Genomic DNA, 17,251 nt, shown 5'->3' with positions numbered 1-17,251 from the left:
TGTGTTCAATGGTACCGAACTAAATATTTAAAAGCCGTTTAAAAAAAAATAATGAAGATTAAACATTTCTACAACTTTTACTTTCATTTTTTTACTTTAATATGTGGATAATTGGTTCCTCCAATTAATTACAGAATTTCCTTACATATTGATGTATATAATGAACACAAATGATAAGTGCCAAAATTCAAATATAATTGAAAAAATGTAGAACTTTTATAGATACTTAATATTATAGTACTTATGTATATATAAAAAAATACACAACTTGTTTTATATCTTCTGAAAAAAAAATGTTATACATTTATGACAAACCTCTAATCAAAAATTATACAACTAAATATATTTTTTACTTTTATGGTTGTACGCCTAAAAAAATTAACAAACAAAATTATTAATACATGTATAAAAAAAAAATTAATATTAATTATAAGCACTTGTGAATAATTTGTAAATATTAATTTCAAACAAGATAATTTTACAATAAAATATACATATAAATAAACTTTAATTTATAACTTAAAATATTTAGTTTAACTTTATATTGTTACTCTTAATTATAACTCATGGTGAAAAATAAACCAAATTCTAAGTTGAAAAAAACTCATAAATATATAAAATATAGTAATAATATTAATAAGTGATATAGCTACTCGCTGATTATGTTTGGAAAATTTTTAGTTTTTTTTTTTTAATTTTCTTCTTCTAATAATGTAATCATGTAGACAATATAAACTTTTTATAAAGTTTATCAATAATCATTTCTGAAGTTTCTCTAGGCTCTACTATATAATTCTCAGAGTTACATTGTTCTTCATCCTTTATACCGCAATAATCATTTTTCTTTGATTTCAACTGCTCTAACTTGTTGTTAGCATTACTTTCAACAAATACAGCCTCATCATTCAAATTATTAATATTTAACTGATTACTGGTAGGCACAATTAAATCACTGTTTTGAAGTTCAATGTTGTTCTCAACGGAATTACAATTTTTTGGTTCACATTTATCAATAGGGTTTTCATTAGTGTTATCTGGTTCTAACTTGTTGTTAGCATTACTTTCAACAAATACAGCCTCATCATTCAAATTATTAATATTTAACTGATTACTGGTAGGCACAATTAAATCACTGTTTTGAAGTTCAATATTGTTTTCAACGGAATTACAATTTTTTGGTTCACATTTATCAATAGGGTTTTCATTAGTGTTATCTGGTTCCTTCTCTATTGTCTTTAACAGATCGTAAACAGAGTTATATCCTTTAGCTTTAGCTACTTGTGCCAACTGTCCGGTTGGATCTTTGCCCTGATCACGTCTGCAAATGCTGCAGTTACAACGTCCAAGACATGGTGGACAAGTCCATAACTTTATATAATATGCAAAAATAAATAAATAAATGTATGCCTTAAAAATATATTAAAAATATAAATTACCGGATTTAATAAAGCTTCAGCTACATCTTCACCATACCGTCTGCTCAAACAAAAACCACAAAACATACCTCTCATTCCATTACAGCTCTTGTTACGGCAGAATGATTTTTGGTCCATAGTTTTTTGTCTAAAAAAATATTTTTTAAATTTAAATTTTATGTTAATATTACTAATCAGACTAAACTCAACCAGATCATATACAATTCAAACAAAATATAAAAATTATTATCAAATTAGGCAAAAATTATTTAATGAAGTAGACACATTATAATATGTAATATGTGAAATCTTTTTTTAAAAAAAATTGTTTAAAAACTGTTTTTTATATAAATATTACTATACCTGCATTGGTGACAAGTGGTCCCTTCATCAGTACTATATTTTTTTCCTACACTGCTGTAAACTATGTTGTCCAACATTTCTTGTGTTACATTAGATACATCCAATCGAGGTACTTTTCGGCTAAATTTTGGTTTTAAACCCTGATTATCAAATATAACACAATTAAAAATGTATTTTATACAAACATTTTTTAGTTATGTTTAATATTAAAAATCTTGAATTACTTTAGGTTTATTTAAAGGAAACTTTTTCTGATGGCTATATCTTTGTCGACGTTTTTTGTTTTTTCCATCATTATTTTCTTTATTAGAATCATAATTAATTCGTTTTCTGAATAATGAAAAAATAAAATTATGTATAATATATACAACATGCTAGAAGTGTGAATACATGTTTATTATATCCTTAATATTATACTACTATTTATCAAATAAGATAATAATAGAAATAGAATACTATTTTATTGCTAACATTAATATCATATTAATGTGAAGAATTATATATAAAAATCTAAACAAATAACAACCGTACCTATAAGATATGAATATTAAATATTGTACACAATTCTAACATTTTTTTTTAAATATTACAATAATTAATATAAAATCTTCTTGCTTATATATTATAAAAAGGCAAAATAATACCTATCATTGCATTCAAATTTAACACACCCATTATAGTGACCGACTCTATGTCAAAGGTCCACTCCATACCTACTGTACAGCAAAACAATACCCACTCGACTACCCTTTTGTTTTTGTTTTTCCTAATTAATTTAAAAAATACTAGGAATAATTTTGATCTCTTTAAAGTACAAAGTAGATCCTAGATCCAATTTACTATCAAAAACCACCCTCAATGTTGAAAATCAAAGTATTGTATCAATTACTTATTGACTATTGTACATATAAAAAATAAATAAATAAATAAACATACATTGTAATATCAAAACATTAGTAGAATCTAAAATATATATTATGCTATCAATCAAAAGAACTTAAAAAATTATAATAATAAAAACTATAATTTATTTTTAAAATGTTGTTTTTTAATGTCTTAAATTTATTTAAATACCTAGGTATTATATTTTCAAAAATATGTTTTCTAAAATAATGAATGTTTTACGTTAAATAAATCACCCTGTATAAGATGCCTTATATTTTTATCTGACTAAATTTTTTATAAACTAATAACTATTTTTATACCTTTTATCACGTAATGAACGACGGATATCTTCACTTTGAGTCTTCTTCATATTTGATGATTTTTCCAGCTTAGAGAATAATTTTATTCGTTGACCTGGTCGATAAGCTGGCTTTCTTTTACTCCGGAATTTCAAATTTTTGTTTAGCTTTTGAGCACTTTGTACAGTATTATTAAATAAATCACCGACCTACATCAAAATTATGATGTTATTAATACTATTAGCCATTAAATAATAACAAAAATTAGTTAGAAGAAGACAGATTCAAAAATAAAATGGTACAACTGTTAAGACCATATCACAAAAATAATATAAAATGCAAAATTAATGATTGCCAACTAACTCAGTTCATTCATAAAGGTAACTAATTGTTCATGTACAAAGACAAAAAAAGGGAAGTTGGTAATCACTAATCACTAAGGATTGGATTTTATAGCAACTGCCTCTTTTGATAGGAGTGTGATAGGAAGGTAATTCTTATACATAAATAAATATGTTTTGAATTGTTCTGATACATACGACAATAATACCAATTAATGGAACTACAAAGACCTTCTACTCAATTTTAAGCAATTTACTAATTTCTAGTAATTTAATTGATATGAGATCATTAATAATAAAAATATTTTGTTTTATGAAAAAAGTGTGCATCAGATTGAGGATTCGAGCATAAAAACACCAAAAATAGTTAATCAAGCACTAAAATAATATACATTTTATATTTTTTCTTCTTTATAGACCTTGACCAAATAGAATAATCAGATATTAAAATATATCTGATTAAATCGAGGATTAAATATAATGTCTAGTCTGTAATAAAAGCAGGGTTTTTTCAATAGTTTTTAGAGTAAAACGCTGGCAATGAGGAGGGCACAAAATAAATTTAAAATTGGGAAAGTTCTCTAGCCCTATGTTTAAATTTTTTAAGCACATGTATGATATATTATGACTTTTTTAATTTTTAATTAAATTTTTATTTATTTTTTTTCAAGTATAGTATAATATACGTTACACTATTCATTAATAAATAGATTAAAATATTATCATATTTTAATGGAATGAGATTTATTGAATAACACAATGAAACAAAATAATTATAATTTTTAATAATAAGCATTAGAAACACATAAAAATCTAATTTCAAAGACTAAACAATTTATTAATTGCTTAGACTAGATTACTTGTTATATTTACTTAGTGCTGAGAAATTATTTTACTTTCATTTTTTGTTATTTGGAATAATTAATATATATGATTTTTCTTCAAAGGTATAATGTATAACATGTAGGTACTAAATATTTCATAATGCTCTCCACTAATTCTAACATCATAAGATTAAAATTGTTTTAAATAGAATAGTGGTAATTGAATTGATGTATGTAATGATCTTTAAACCAAACATAATTTATACTTAAGAAAAACCTAGGAAAATTATTCATAAAATGTTTGCGTTTGGAATTCTTATTGAATTATGTCGAACTAATAAAAAAAGTCATCAGTCATATATTGGTTATTTTTAATTCGTAATAAATAAGTATACATGAAAATTTAATTCATTATGATAGTCCTACTAACATTTTTCTAAACAAAATATGTGTATAGTTTCTAGTTTGATTTTAACTTTAAATTAATTATCTAATTGTCGTTTAATCTAACATACAGCAGCATTCAAAAATTCAACTAAAATTATTAACTAATTCTTTCATTTGTTTTAACTTGTTGCACGATACACATTTTTTTTTTTTTTTATGTAAAATAAGTATTTATCTGGTTCACAAAACACAATATTTTATAGTAAAATAGTGTACAGTGAGTATGGGAAATCAATAAGTACATGTCAAATGTCAATAATGACATGACAACCAGTACACTGTCGATATATCGAAGAGGTGATGTATATTACATAGTATATTACTGTAATGTAGTTTAGCCTACTGCGGGTATGAAATATTACGGTAAGACTGTCCACGACAAAATATAAATACTATCTAGGTACATTACAATATATAATAATCAAGTACTAACCTCTTGCTGCAGGTTTTTCATGTTTTCTAGTCGCAAGAGTTCGTACTCCGACAGAGTGGCAGAAGGCGGTGCCTCTTCTCGTCCCGAGATATCGTACTTCGACAGAGCGGCAGAAGGCAATGCCTCTTCTTGTCCTAAGATATCGTACTTCGACAGAGCGGCAGAAGGCGATGCCTCTTCTTGTCCCAAGATATCGTACTTCGACAGAGCGGCAGAAGGCGATGTCTCTTCTTGTCCCAAAATATCGTACTTCGACAGAGCGGCAGAAGGCGACGTCTCTTCTCGTCCCAAGATATCGTATTTCGACAGAGCGGCAGAAGGCGACGCCTCTTCTCGTCCCAAGATATCGTACTTCGACAGAGCGGCAGAAGTGGAAGCCCCTTTGTTGACTGCCGATTTTAGTAGCATGCGTTCGTACTTCGTCAGAGTGGCAGAAGTGGATGCCCCTTCGTTCACAGCCCAAGACATCTTGTGACAAAGGTTTGAGCAGCACGTTTGAGCAGTAGTCACGGCCAGCAGCAATTTATTGTAAAAAAAACCAAAGAGCGAGTCGCAAGTCCGAAAGAAAACGTAAGTATGCGTCAACGCCGAACAGCACACGAGTACACGACAACACGAGTTACTGGGAAAAAACGCGGGCGACGGCCGAGACGAGGAACAACGCGTCGACGGCGATATTGCGATAATTACTGGTTTGCGACAGCGACGCTTGCTGTGGCGGCGGCTATTGTGTCGCGACCGAAGTCTTTGCAGTATGTTAATAATAGCACAGAATACATAATAATAATAATAATAATAATAATAATTCCGACTACGCAGTGCCTCCACTCCGACGGTGGCGCGTTTTGCTCGCCGATATGGCGCGTGTGAACTTAACCAATGTAAACTAAAAACGCGCGCGTACGATACGCGTCCACGTGAAAAGGGGCCGAAGGAACCGCTTTAAAATAGAGTAGTCTAGAACATTGGATTAGTTAATTATTTTAAATCTATACAATAATATTTTGTAATACAGACGAGTTTTGTATAATACGTGAAAAAAAAAACGACAACAGTGCTACTCTAATTCATTTTCATTAGTCTCGTCAAGGGCGTGTTTTTATTCTGAAATTTATAACACAAAAATATCATATTATTATATCATAATCGGTTATCGACTGTTGAATGATTACTATTATTTTAAGCACTACTAGGAAAGCACGATTTAAGATAATATTATACTATAATATATTTAATGGTGTGGAAAAAGCAACGCGCGAGTTGCCTACCTAGTGATTGTCGATGATCGTTGTTGTTGTTGCAGCCCGCTTTCATTATTTTTAATTTTTAAATTAGCCGGAGACTATGTGACAAAAATAATTCATTTAAACATTTAAACTAGGTTTTCCCCAAGATTATAAGATAAATATTTTTTTTTTTTTTGCTAAGTCAGTAAAATTAAACTATTTAAATACGTATCTATCTAATATTCTAATTTCTAATGATATAAATTTAAAAGCAAACTAATTTGGAAATTTCTGAATTTCGTACTCTGTTAGGGGAAGATCTTTCAATAATAACTATTAAGACGTATTTAAGTTCAAAAGTTAAATTACTTTTACTGCTTTTTGGTACTACACAATATCATTGTGAAACGGCTTTTTCGAAGTACACGGCTACAAAAACCGTATATCGAGCACGTTAACGTTAAATGTAGAAAACGATATGCATTTTTAATTGACTTCTGAGAGTTGTGACACCAGGCATTGACAAACTTGTCACAAAAAGCAGACACATTACTCACATAAAGCATAATATACAATATACATGTAAATGTAAGTTGTAACGCTGTATTGTAATGGTAATAATAATTATAAATAATAAATAATATTTTCTCCAGTTTTTTGATACTATTGTTTCCTTTATTAATAAATATTTTATTATTCTCACTCTAGCGTGCATTTCGTACATAGGTACCTACCTTAATAAGACTTAACAAAAAATATTTTTTGGGGCTTTATGAGAAACTACTTCTTGAAAAAATTCTATGACTTAAAAAGTTTGGAAACCGCTGGCCTACGCTACTGACAAGTGACAATATTATATACCTATATTATTTTGTATAGTGTACTAATGTATAGAACTGATGAACCTATTAGTCGATTGTATTTAGTAATTTAATTACGATTTTTTCGTGAATAGTTTCAAAGGACCGTATCTTATGTTATGTACGTGTTGGTTTTTAAATTATTTTAATTCGATAATATGGAGTTTAGATAAAAACAGAACAGATGTATTCTTTTTATTTTTAACTGTCAATTTTTTTTTTTATCGCAACTTCTTAATTTGTGAGTACGCATTGTACGAAATAGCACACAATATCAACTTTAATTTTTAAAATAAAAACAACTATGTGTTTTAATTGATCTTGGCCAAGATTTTTTTTTTAAATTATTGAAACTTGAAAGTCAAATTATTATTTTTAATACGTTAATTTATTATAAGGTCCTCTAACAGTGTTATTCATAGTCATTGTTAAAAATTGGTTTTCCGCGATTGTTAACCGCTCGAGGGAAAAAGTCACGAATTTCGTTTATGATTTGTAAGCATTCTGCTTTTGAAAATCGATACATTTTACGAAATTCATTATATCCATTTTTCGTAAGTATAAAACGCACAAGTTTTTAAAACACGAATGAACTAAATTAAATGATAGTACATATTAAGATAACAGTAATTCCAGCATTAAACCTAGTATTTACCTAGTTTATAAATCAGAGGTTTATCGTTAAACTTAGTCTATGGTTTAAGTTTATCGTCTATGATAACAAAAAAGATAAACTATTGTTAAATTACAATTAAACCATTGTTAAACCAGGTCCAATTTGACTAAGAATAACACTGTATAAGTCTAAAGTTAAGTAAATTCATTAATAGTATTACATTTTTAATTCAAATAATTGGAATAAATTTAATTTGTTAGATCTTGGTTAAATTGTTTTTTTTCAACTATTTAGGATTATATTTTAATCTCTTATCTTTACATGATAATAATATAGTCAAAAAAATATTCATTTTTGAAGTACTTACAAACTTATTATTAAAAGCAGTAGAAACATTCTACATAGTATTTTAATTTTGACATAAAAATCATAAAATAATATTTATTAGTATTTAGTATACAATATAGTATCATTGTATAATCAACTACCTAATTGATTTGATAGGTACCTACTCTTTTTCAAAGTTATTTTTCTTACAATAGTAATATAGTACCTATACTGTAGTCTGTAATGAATCAAAAATAAGCGTATACGTTGCTATTGATGAAACTTGACTTTACAACAATCATAGGAGCACATTTGGAGTAAATTTAACTACACATGTAAACTGCGCCCGGGTAAAATTTAAAAAATCAATTTTTGCAAAATTATCTTTAGTGTATGTATACTTAATTTATTACAGCCATATAATATGAATAATTAAAAATAAAATATAATTAAGAAATATAAGAATTAAAAAAAATATATAATTTTAAAAAGTAAATTAATAACAAATATTACAAACAATAAAATATTGTGGATAAATATTCATCAAATGGAGTTAGACTACTATTATATTTATTTATTACATTTTGTAACTTTTTTTTTTTTTTGTTTTAGAATTTTGGTATTTAAAGGTTTCATTTATACTATTTAGTTTGATGTATACTACTATTTGAATTTCTTTTAACTTTTCTATGAACACGAAAATATATGGATAACGTGTTGGTATTTCTTGATGAAAATAAAATTTCTGTGATATATCACAGTATATATATAGAGTAGAAACTCGATTAACTGTAACAGTTGGGACCAGGACTATGACGGTAATCGAATAGATGGTTAACAGAAATTTTGTAAAAAAAGTATATAATATGTATATATATATTTTACGTGTGTATTTTTAAAATAAAATTCATACTTATTAATTATTACATATTATATACATACTAGTATACTACACTAAACAATATTAAACTAAAACATATTATATAAAATAATTTTTTTTTGTATTTTTGATGTTCTAGCTTTTTTAGCTGCAATATTTCGTATTTAACTTTTTATTTTATGCGGTGATAGATGACGAATAACAGAGAGTGACGGGTTATCGAGTTTCTACTGTACTTGAAAAAGTACACAATTGTCAAACATAATGTCTTTAATAAGTTAATAAGTCGGATGCAGTTTACACTATACCTTATGGCTTATATTAACATAGAAAAAATTTCGGGCGCAGTTTATAAAAAAAGGTCATTTGGGCGCAGTTCACATATGCCCGCCCACACAACTCGTCGGAGAGTGGCGACTCGCCAACCTGCTGATGCTGCCGTTGTTACGAACCATCATCCAATATGGGGGTCCTAGTACATCGGAGGTACAATAGTGGCATACTCACGTCTCGCATACTGAGACTACGTAAAAAAAAATCAAATAATTTACGTTCAAGAAAGAGAACTCGTACGCGTAATAACTTCTAATAAATTATTTACATTATGTATAGTAAATTGTATTTATTGATAAAAATTATTGTTTTTTTTTTAAAAAAAATATTGCAATTTTCATCCTTGTTGAAAAGCTCAAAAATTTCATCGGTAATTTGTTGTTTATTACTATAGATACTTGACTTAAATAGGCATAATTATGTAACTATAGATTTATGAACTTAAGTTTGTACCTCACAATTAACATAAAATAAAATATTACACGTTTGAATGACTAGAGGCTTGAAAAAATGCCAAGACTATTGTATTATATTTATTGATAAATAATGAAAAAGTATATAATACGAAGTATAATGTTTACGATACCTAATTTATAATTATCAATATATTATATAATGACTTTTTTTGAGCTATTTATAGACCACTAAAATTTACGATTTTTTTTTTTTAGTGTGGAAAATTTGAAAATTTAATACAAGGTTTCCTATGAGTTGTTTTTATTGTAGTTAAAAAAATCGAAAATTCGTTAGTCACAATTTTTTTTTATAAGCATTTATATAATTCAATTTTTACAAGGTATGTCAAAATCGCGAAAATTTGCAAGTAATTTTGTAGTTGAAATATCATAAAATTGTTTGTGTTTATATCTAAGGTTAAAAAATTTAACACTAACTTTTCCATAAGTTTTCCTTCAAGTAGCTATAGAGAAAACTCGAAGCATCATCATAGGAAAATTTTAAGTGCGTTTGAATTTTAAATTTTTACGAAATAGCGTAACGATAACGATTTATCCTCAGACGGTTTTAAATGTTTGTTATTATTCAAAGGTATATGTTGTAAATACTTGAAAATTTCACCAGTTATTAAGATTGAAATTTCCTTTACATTATTTAATTTTCAAAATATTTCGCTTATTTTAATGTTGTTTATAGGGATTTGAAATATTCGTTTTTGTTTAGTTTTTTTTTTATAAATATCGATAACGTTTTTTTTACGAAGTCAAAATACTTAAAAATTGAATATAAAATTCCTCATAAATTAGTCTTTTAGATTATAGTGATTCAAAAATTATAAGAATACACAGGCACTATATTTTTTTATTAGCATTTGAAGTTCAAATATTGACATAAATTCGTTAAAACCATGAATATTTGCAAATTATTTTGTAGGTATAATTAATACAATTTTTGTGTAGGTAGCAAAGAGTTGAAAAATGAATACAAGATTTTTCATAAGTTTGGCTTCTAATAATTATAAAAGAACTTAAATTTTGGTGTATCCAGGCCATTAAAACATAAACCACCTATTTCACCAACCACTGGAAATGTAATCTCTATAGGGAAACCTTACATAGATATCTCATTAAGTGAAATTAAGTTGTCCATGAAACGTTACACTACTATTTTATATAATTCTGTGAAAAAATAAAAAAATTTCGTGAGGCAAACAAATTCATATAAAATTATGAACCGTCGAATTCGGATGTCAATGTCTCTACTCTAACCTACCTAATTTAACGCCTAACTTACTGAGACACTACTGAGTTATCAACAGTGTTGAATTTTTACCATTTAAATTGTTTCGACGATTCCCCTGCATACACCAGAGTCTCTTGAACCAATATAATATACTCATGGTGTAGGTAGCTATGGCTTTGTATAGTCATTAATTACCATGACTTAATAACGACTTGTAAAAACATGACTAAGTACCGCCACAAACAACTATATAGATATCATATTATATTACATTAAATATAAGTAGGTAATTTAAATAAATCTAAAATATTGTTTTCAAATAAATAGGTATTATATTAAACAAAAAATAGAATATAATACATTCAATAGTAAATATCCATAATATCCAACAACTTCAAAATCAATCAATTTGTATCAATTACTGTTAGTTTAGAGTTAATGGTTATTCACCTTAGGTTGTGGTTTGATGACAGTTGATTTTTTTTGTACATGATTACCTCTTGTAAAAACAGACTGTAATTCCCATTTATTTATTAAATAATGCATAGCTAATGAAGCAAAATTTGGCCATGGGAAATCTTCTTGAGGGGGTCCTTCAGGTTTTGATATTGAACCACTTTCTCCAACTTCCATCTTAAAGTTCATGGGAGATTCTTCTTTTTTTTCTAATTAAATGTATGACAATATTTATACATACATGTATATTGTATATATTATATGAACAATATTAAAATTAAATAAAAATATAATTTACCAGATCGTTCACTTAATTTTTTTGTCAACATAGTGCGCAAAAAATTTTCACATGCGTTTTGTTTGGCTAGAGCCTTGGAAATATTATTCGCAGAATATATTTGATCATCAACCTACCATTTTTTTAAAGAATAATTATGAATTATTAGGTATATTATTTCACAAAGCATAAAATAAAATTATATCTTACTATAAAAATAGCTGTGTAACTCGTAACATTATTAAGTCGATGCTCTTGTATGTGAATTGGTACATCTTCAAACAAATCAGAAAATACCACCAATGGGCTTTTGGGATATACTAAACGACTCATTTGAGCATTTAGTCGCTTCCTCCGTTCTTCCTTATTAATTTCTGTTATAAAAATAAATTTAAAAACTTAAAATAATCAAATAACTAAAATAACAATAACTTAATTTAAAAAGCAGTGACATACTATAACGTTTGAATGGCCGTTTTACATCAGTGTTCTCATTTATTGATTTTTCTCCATCCTGTTTTATCTGTGTATTCTATATAGCCAATGAGACAATATAAGCAATTTTTATAAACGCAGCAAAGAAGTATTTTCAGTTTGCGCAAGATACATATACTTTAGCAGATAACAAGTACATCAAAACAGTTTAGGATAAATAATAAATATAATAATAATATTGTCATTATATTATTATTATTATTGTTGTTGTTGTTATAAGAAGACAGTGTTTGATCTGCTAAGGTCTATGTAGTTACAAAAAAGTTGTGGCACCATCCATCATAAATGATGACAAAACATCACTGGTTTAGACTGTAAATATACACAAAATGTGTGTAGACTTATAGAATCCTACTGGTCAGATAATATAATAAATATATGGTATCAAATTAATGGTTGGGTTTACAAGTTGCCAAATAGGATATATTGCAATTTTAAAATGATTTAATATTGACAATAGGATTAAGAAATAGAATTAATTTGTTGATTATTGACTATTAATTAAATACTTAAATTGTTTTTTACTTTCACATAACTTATTATATTAAAATGAATCATATTGGGAATTTTATATTTTTATAAAAAAAATATCCTCCCATCACAATAATATTCCTGTCAATATTGTATTTTTAGCTTATATTCTAATTGTATAATAGGTACTTGTAAAAAAATATAAATAAAAAAAAAAATTAGTATTATTGGCAACAAGTAGCTTCAACCACACTGAATTTACAACACCGCAACAAATTTTAAGCTTAGCTGTCTCACATTGATACTAGAAACCCGGAAATAATAATTGCAATCTTTAATCTGAAGATGATATAGATTGATCAAATCTGCACTATGACTGAAACTACTCTAAAATAGATGTACTATAAGTTTTAAATCGTTTTCTAAACATTTCTTTAAAAGAGTAAAATTTGGTTTACTAATATGAATATTCTTTATTAGGGTTAATTACTGGTCCTATATTTATTTCAATAATTACTACAATTAGTGATTTGTGCATTTTTTTTTATACACCCATTTAAAAGGTAAATATATTAACTAGTTATATTTTTCATGTAATTGTTACCTGCTTTAAAGATTCAAAGTGTGGTAACCATTTTTTTACGAAATTACAAAAAAATCACTCAATGAATTTATAAATTACCGATATTATAAACAATAATCCAATACATTTAATATTAATTGATCATTAACTTATTTCAAAACTTACATTATAAGCTAATTAAAATCAGACATATTTAAATTTAAAAAAGTACACATTAACAATACTAATATTGTAAATATGTATAATCAGTGGCGTATACAGAAATTAATTTCAGAGAGGGTTAAAAAAAAATGTATGATAATTGATAATATTATAACAATTAAAATCAATGCTCATACCAACCAAACATTTCAGAGGGGGTTTGAACCCCTAACCCCCCACCTATATACGCCATTGTGTGTAATATATGTACCTAAATTAATAAGTATAGATACTTCACATTTAGTATCAAATATTTATGATACAATTGAAATTATTTTTAAAAATAACAAACATACTGAAGTTGTTAGACAATTTGCCACAAGAGGCATTGTTACCTGGTGTTGTTGTGGAGGTGGAGGAGGTTGTTGTTCAAAAGTTTCAACTTTTTCCATATTATACTGGTTGCAATGACTATTACTACCTTCTAATAAAAAAAATTAACAGTTTATTAGTAAATATTAAAATTAGATTAAATCATCATTATTGTCTTGCATAGAACAAGTATATTTACCAATTTCTGTAAAAATTATAGATTAAAAATTTAAAAATAAATTAAGGTGTATTAAACATTCAACATGTTTATTAAACATGTTGTTAAACATTAATCTAAAGGTAGCAGTTATTAAACCTCTTTTAAAGGGTGGAGATAGTAAATGTATTAACAATTATAGGCCAATATCCCTGCTAATACATTTTTCCAAAATCCTAGAAAAAATAATTAAAGTAAGGTTAATTAAATTTCTGGAAAACAACAAACTTTTATCTAAAAACCAGTATGGATTTAGACCTGGTATTGGTACAGAGGACGCTCTTTATAGTACAACTCAGTTTTTATATAAAGAATTAGATAGTGGCAACAAAGTAATAGCGATTTTCTTGGACTTGGCAAAGGCTTTTGATACAGTTAATTATAAAATTCTATTACAATTACTACCTAGTTTTGGAATAAAAAATGTTAGTCTAAATTGGTTTAAGAGTTACTTAACAAATAGAAAACAATTGGTAAAAATTAATAATGTTGTTGGTCAAGAAAGTTCTATTAATTACGGAGTTCCGCAAGGCAGTGTGTTAGGGCCTATTTTGTTTATATTATATATTAACTTCATCTGTGATATTAATATTGATGGTTTGGTCGTTATTATGCGGATGATACATGTCTACTTTTCTCGGACAAATCGTGGAATGGAGTTCTTGATAAAGCTACTTTTGATTTGAATAAAGTTTATAAATGTCTATGTAATAGAAATCTATCATTAAATGAAGATAAAACTATGTTTATGTCCTTTTCTATTAATAGAACCTCAACTAATACTAATTGTAACTCAATAACCATACATAGATGCCTTAATACAGAACTTTGTAACATACATACATGTAAAATAATAAATGAAGTTTCTAGAATCAGATATTTAGGTATTGTTTTTGATAATCATTTAAGATGGAATTTACATATACACAATTTATTAGGAAAGTTACGTACAATAACTTACAAATTTATAAAGCTTAAGAATTTAATACCTACATAAACAATTCGTATAGTATATTTTGCTTTATATCAGTCGATTTATCAGTATGGGTTATTAATATGGGGTGGACTAGGTGAATGTATTTTAAAACAGCTACAAGTAAATCAAAATAAAATAGTTAGAATATGTTTGAATAAGTATGCTCTTGAAGGGTCGACTAGTCGAAACTATAGGAGTTTGGGTGTTCTACCAGTAAAATTCCTCTATAAAAAAATAGCAATCATTTTTATTTTCAAACAATTAATAAAGGGGAAAAATAACATTTCTTCTGAAAATAAAAGAGAAAGTATGGTTTATAATATTCCCGTCAAATATCCCAAAAAATCTTTCGGTCAATCATTTGTGGACTATTTGGGGCCTACGTACTTCAACTTAATGCCATATGAGTATAAAAAAAACATCCATCAGCATCAAAGTAGTGTTAAACAATGTGTTTATAAGTATTTATTCTTAGAGTTAGTTTAATTATTATTGTATTATGAATATATTAATAGATAGTTACATTCAAGTAATTTAACTTGATAATGTCTGAATAATTTTCTGTTATTTTTTGTATTATCTTATTATGAATCTTAATTCTAAATTTTTAATATCTATTAAACTAATTTTATTATTTTCTTTTTTTAATTTCTGTTTTTTCTATAAATTTATTTTAAAATTGTTTTATTTAAATAACTAACTAAACTGTACACATTTTATTTATTTATATAATTGTATTTGGAATAGAATTTTTGTTTTTAGAATAGCATTGTTACACTCTCTATCTCTAACTCAAGCTATGCTTAAAAGAGATAGATAATCAAGTTTTGTTAATTTCAATTTGTGTATTGTATTTTGTAAATTTTTATTGATAATAAAAAAAAAAAAAAAAATAATTTTTAAAGTAATTATTGAATTATTTTACTCAGCTGTAAATACACAGTTATCACATTTTACTTAATCAACCTTATATATTTGAGCCTTAGATCTTAGACTATAGAAGTTATTAAAATACTTATCATTTTTATTAATTTAACAATAAAATTAAAGCAAAAATTTTCATGCTATTCGCATTTATAGATTACTAAGATATTGCGGTGTTTATATTAGCCACACGTGGATCACTATGTTAAGCTGGCATTCTGGTTTTGGTCTACAAATACACTTGCCTAGCCTATCTAGCCATTAATTTCCAAGCTCATTTAGGGATCAATTTCTTAATTAAATTATTAGGAGAATATAACCGCTTTATAATTTCCTTTAATAACTAAGGTAAGATGCATAAACAACAATTCTTAAGTTTGTAATTAATTTATCTTATATGATAAATATTAATGTGATTTTATTCTAAGTCTATGTAGCCACTACAACATGTTTTTTTGTTTGATGAACTAATACAAAAGCATTGTTAATATTGTGTAAACATAGAAAAAATTGAATTTATTTTTGGTTAATTGTTATAACTTACTGAGTAAAAATTAAGTATAGTGTACTCTCAATTATCCGCGGAATAAGGTGGATTGGCATCCACGGATAATCTGCAAAATTATAATTCAAACAAAAATGTTATAATTACATATTATAATATGTATTATTAAAAAATTAAATCATGTAATTTAAAATAGTATTTCATGAAAGTTATATATTAGAGAATATTTTATTGTTATTTAAACATTCATATAATATTACAAAAATATTTATAATTTTTGTATACAATTGTATTCTGTATATAGATGATTCAGCGAAAGATTACTGATAATTAAGAGTACACTGTATTAGTTTTAAATAAGTCACTTACGTCTGCTGCAACATGAATACAATTTATGAATATTTAATATTGGGTGATATTAATTTTTATAATATAATAATTATGTTATTTTACCGTAAAGCTGCGAAACGGTTGAGTTGTCGTTGTTTAATGTTTATCACTCCGACCGACGAAACCCGCGCACGCTCCAAAATATTAATAGATATTATGTTTACGGAACGACCCGACGACGGTCGTCCGTTATCTGTGTTTTTCTCCTTCGATCGATATTACGATCTTTAATAATATATATTGTATTTATATTGTAGCCATGTAGGTACTGTACAACTGTCAGTCGTTCGTGAGCCGTTGCCCGACCGCGAATGTGAATTTAAGTAATAAATGCTGTTTTCAGCTGTTAAATGAATATTATTTTTACTTTGAACCTTCAAGTCATAAATAAGTTCTCCAAAAAAGTTTGAAAAAACTCAAAAAAGAATATAATTTTAATTTATAATTCTTACTTATATTTTACAGTGTTTATTTTTATCTTATTATAATATGTACCT

At 26.4% G+C, this 17,251-nt stretch overlaps 2 protein-coding genes across 6 annotated transcripts; both read right to left on the bottom strand.

The window, feature by feature from the left end:
• Positions 1-218: 218 nt before the first annotated feature.
• LOC114129310 (uncharacterized) lies at positions 219-5,872 on the bottom strand. 2 transcript variants are annotated; one of them, XM_050206865.1, is made up of 7 exons: positions 5,182-5,872; positions 5,008-5,130; positions 2,984-3,171; positions 2,003-2,108; positions 1,779-1,918; positions 1,437-1,563; positions 219-1,368 (listed from the first exon to the last, which is right to left on the bottom strand). In XM_050206865.1, exons 1-7 carry the CDS (start codon positions 5,473-5,475, stop codon positions 718-720), a joined length of 1,629 nt encoding a protein of 542 aa, XP_050062822.1. In that variant the 5' UTR covers positions 5,476-5,872; the 3' UTR covers positions 219-717. The 2 variants fall into 2 exon arrangements, with proteins under 2 accessions (XP_050062822.1, XP_050062821.1); XM_050206864.1 differs by having other exon boundaries at positions 225-1,368; positions 5,008-5,868.
• Positions 5,873-11,256: 5,384 nt separating this feature from the next.
• LOC126552786 (uncharacterized) lies at positions 11,257-16,967 on the bottom strand. 4 transcript variants are annotated; one of them, XM_050207723.1, is made up of 7 exons: positions 16,734-16,955; positions 16,404-16,473; positions 13,766-13,854; positions 12,137-12,212; positions 11,891-12,054; positions 11,702-11,813; positions 11,257-11,612 (listed from the first exon to the last, which is right to left on the bottom strand). In XM_050207723.1, exons 3-7 carry the CDS (start codon positions 13,820-13,822, stop codon positions 11,383-11,385), a joined length of 639 nt encoding a protein of 212 aa, XP_050063680.1. In that variant the 5' UTR covers positions 13,823-13,854; positions 16,404-16,473; positions 16,734-16,955; the 3' UTR covers positions 11,257-11,382. The 4 variants fall into 4 exon arrangements, with proteins under 4 accessions (XP_050063680.1, XP_050063677.1, XP_050063679.1 ...); XM_050207720.1 differs by having other exon boundaries at positions 16,818-16,954; XM_050207722.1 differs by lacking the exon at positions 16,404-16,473 and having other exon boundaries at positions 16,818-16,967.
• Between the last annotated feature and the right edge of the window lie 284 nt (positions 16,968-17,251).

Source organism: Aphis gossypii, chromosome X, assembly GCF_020184175.1.
Source record: "Aphis gossypii isolate Hap1 chromosome X, ASM2018417v2, whole genome shotgun sequence".
Lineage (NCBI taxonomy): Eukaryota > Metazoa > Arthropoda > Insecta > Hemiptera > Aphididae > Aphis > Aphis gossypii.
The sequence above is the reverse complement of the archived record's forward strand: the minus strand, read 5'-3'. Positions and strand labels throughout refer to the sequence as shown.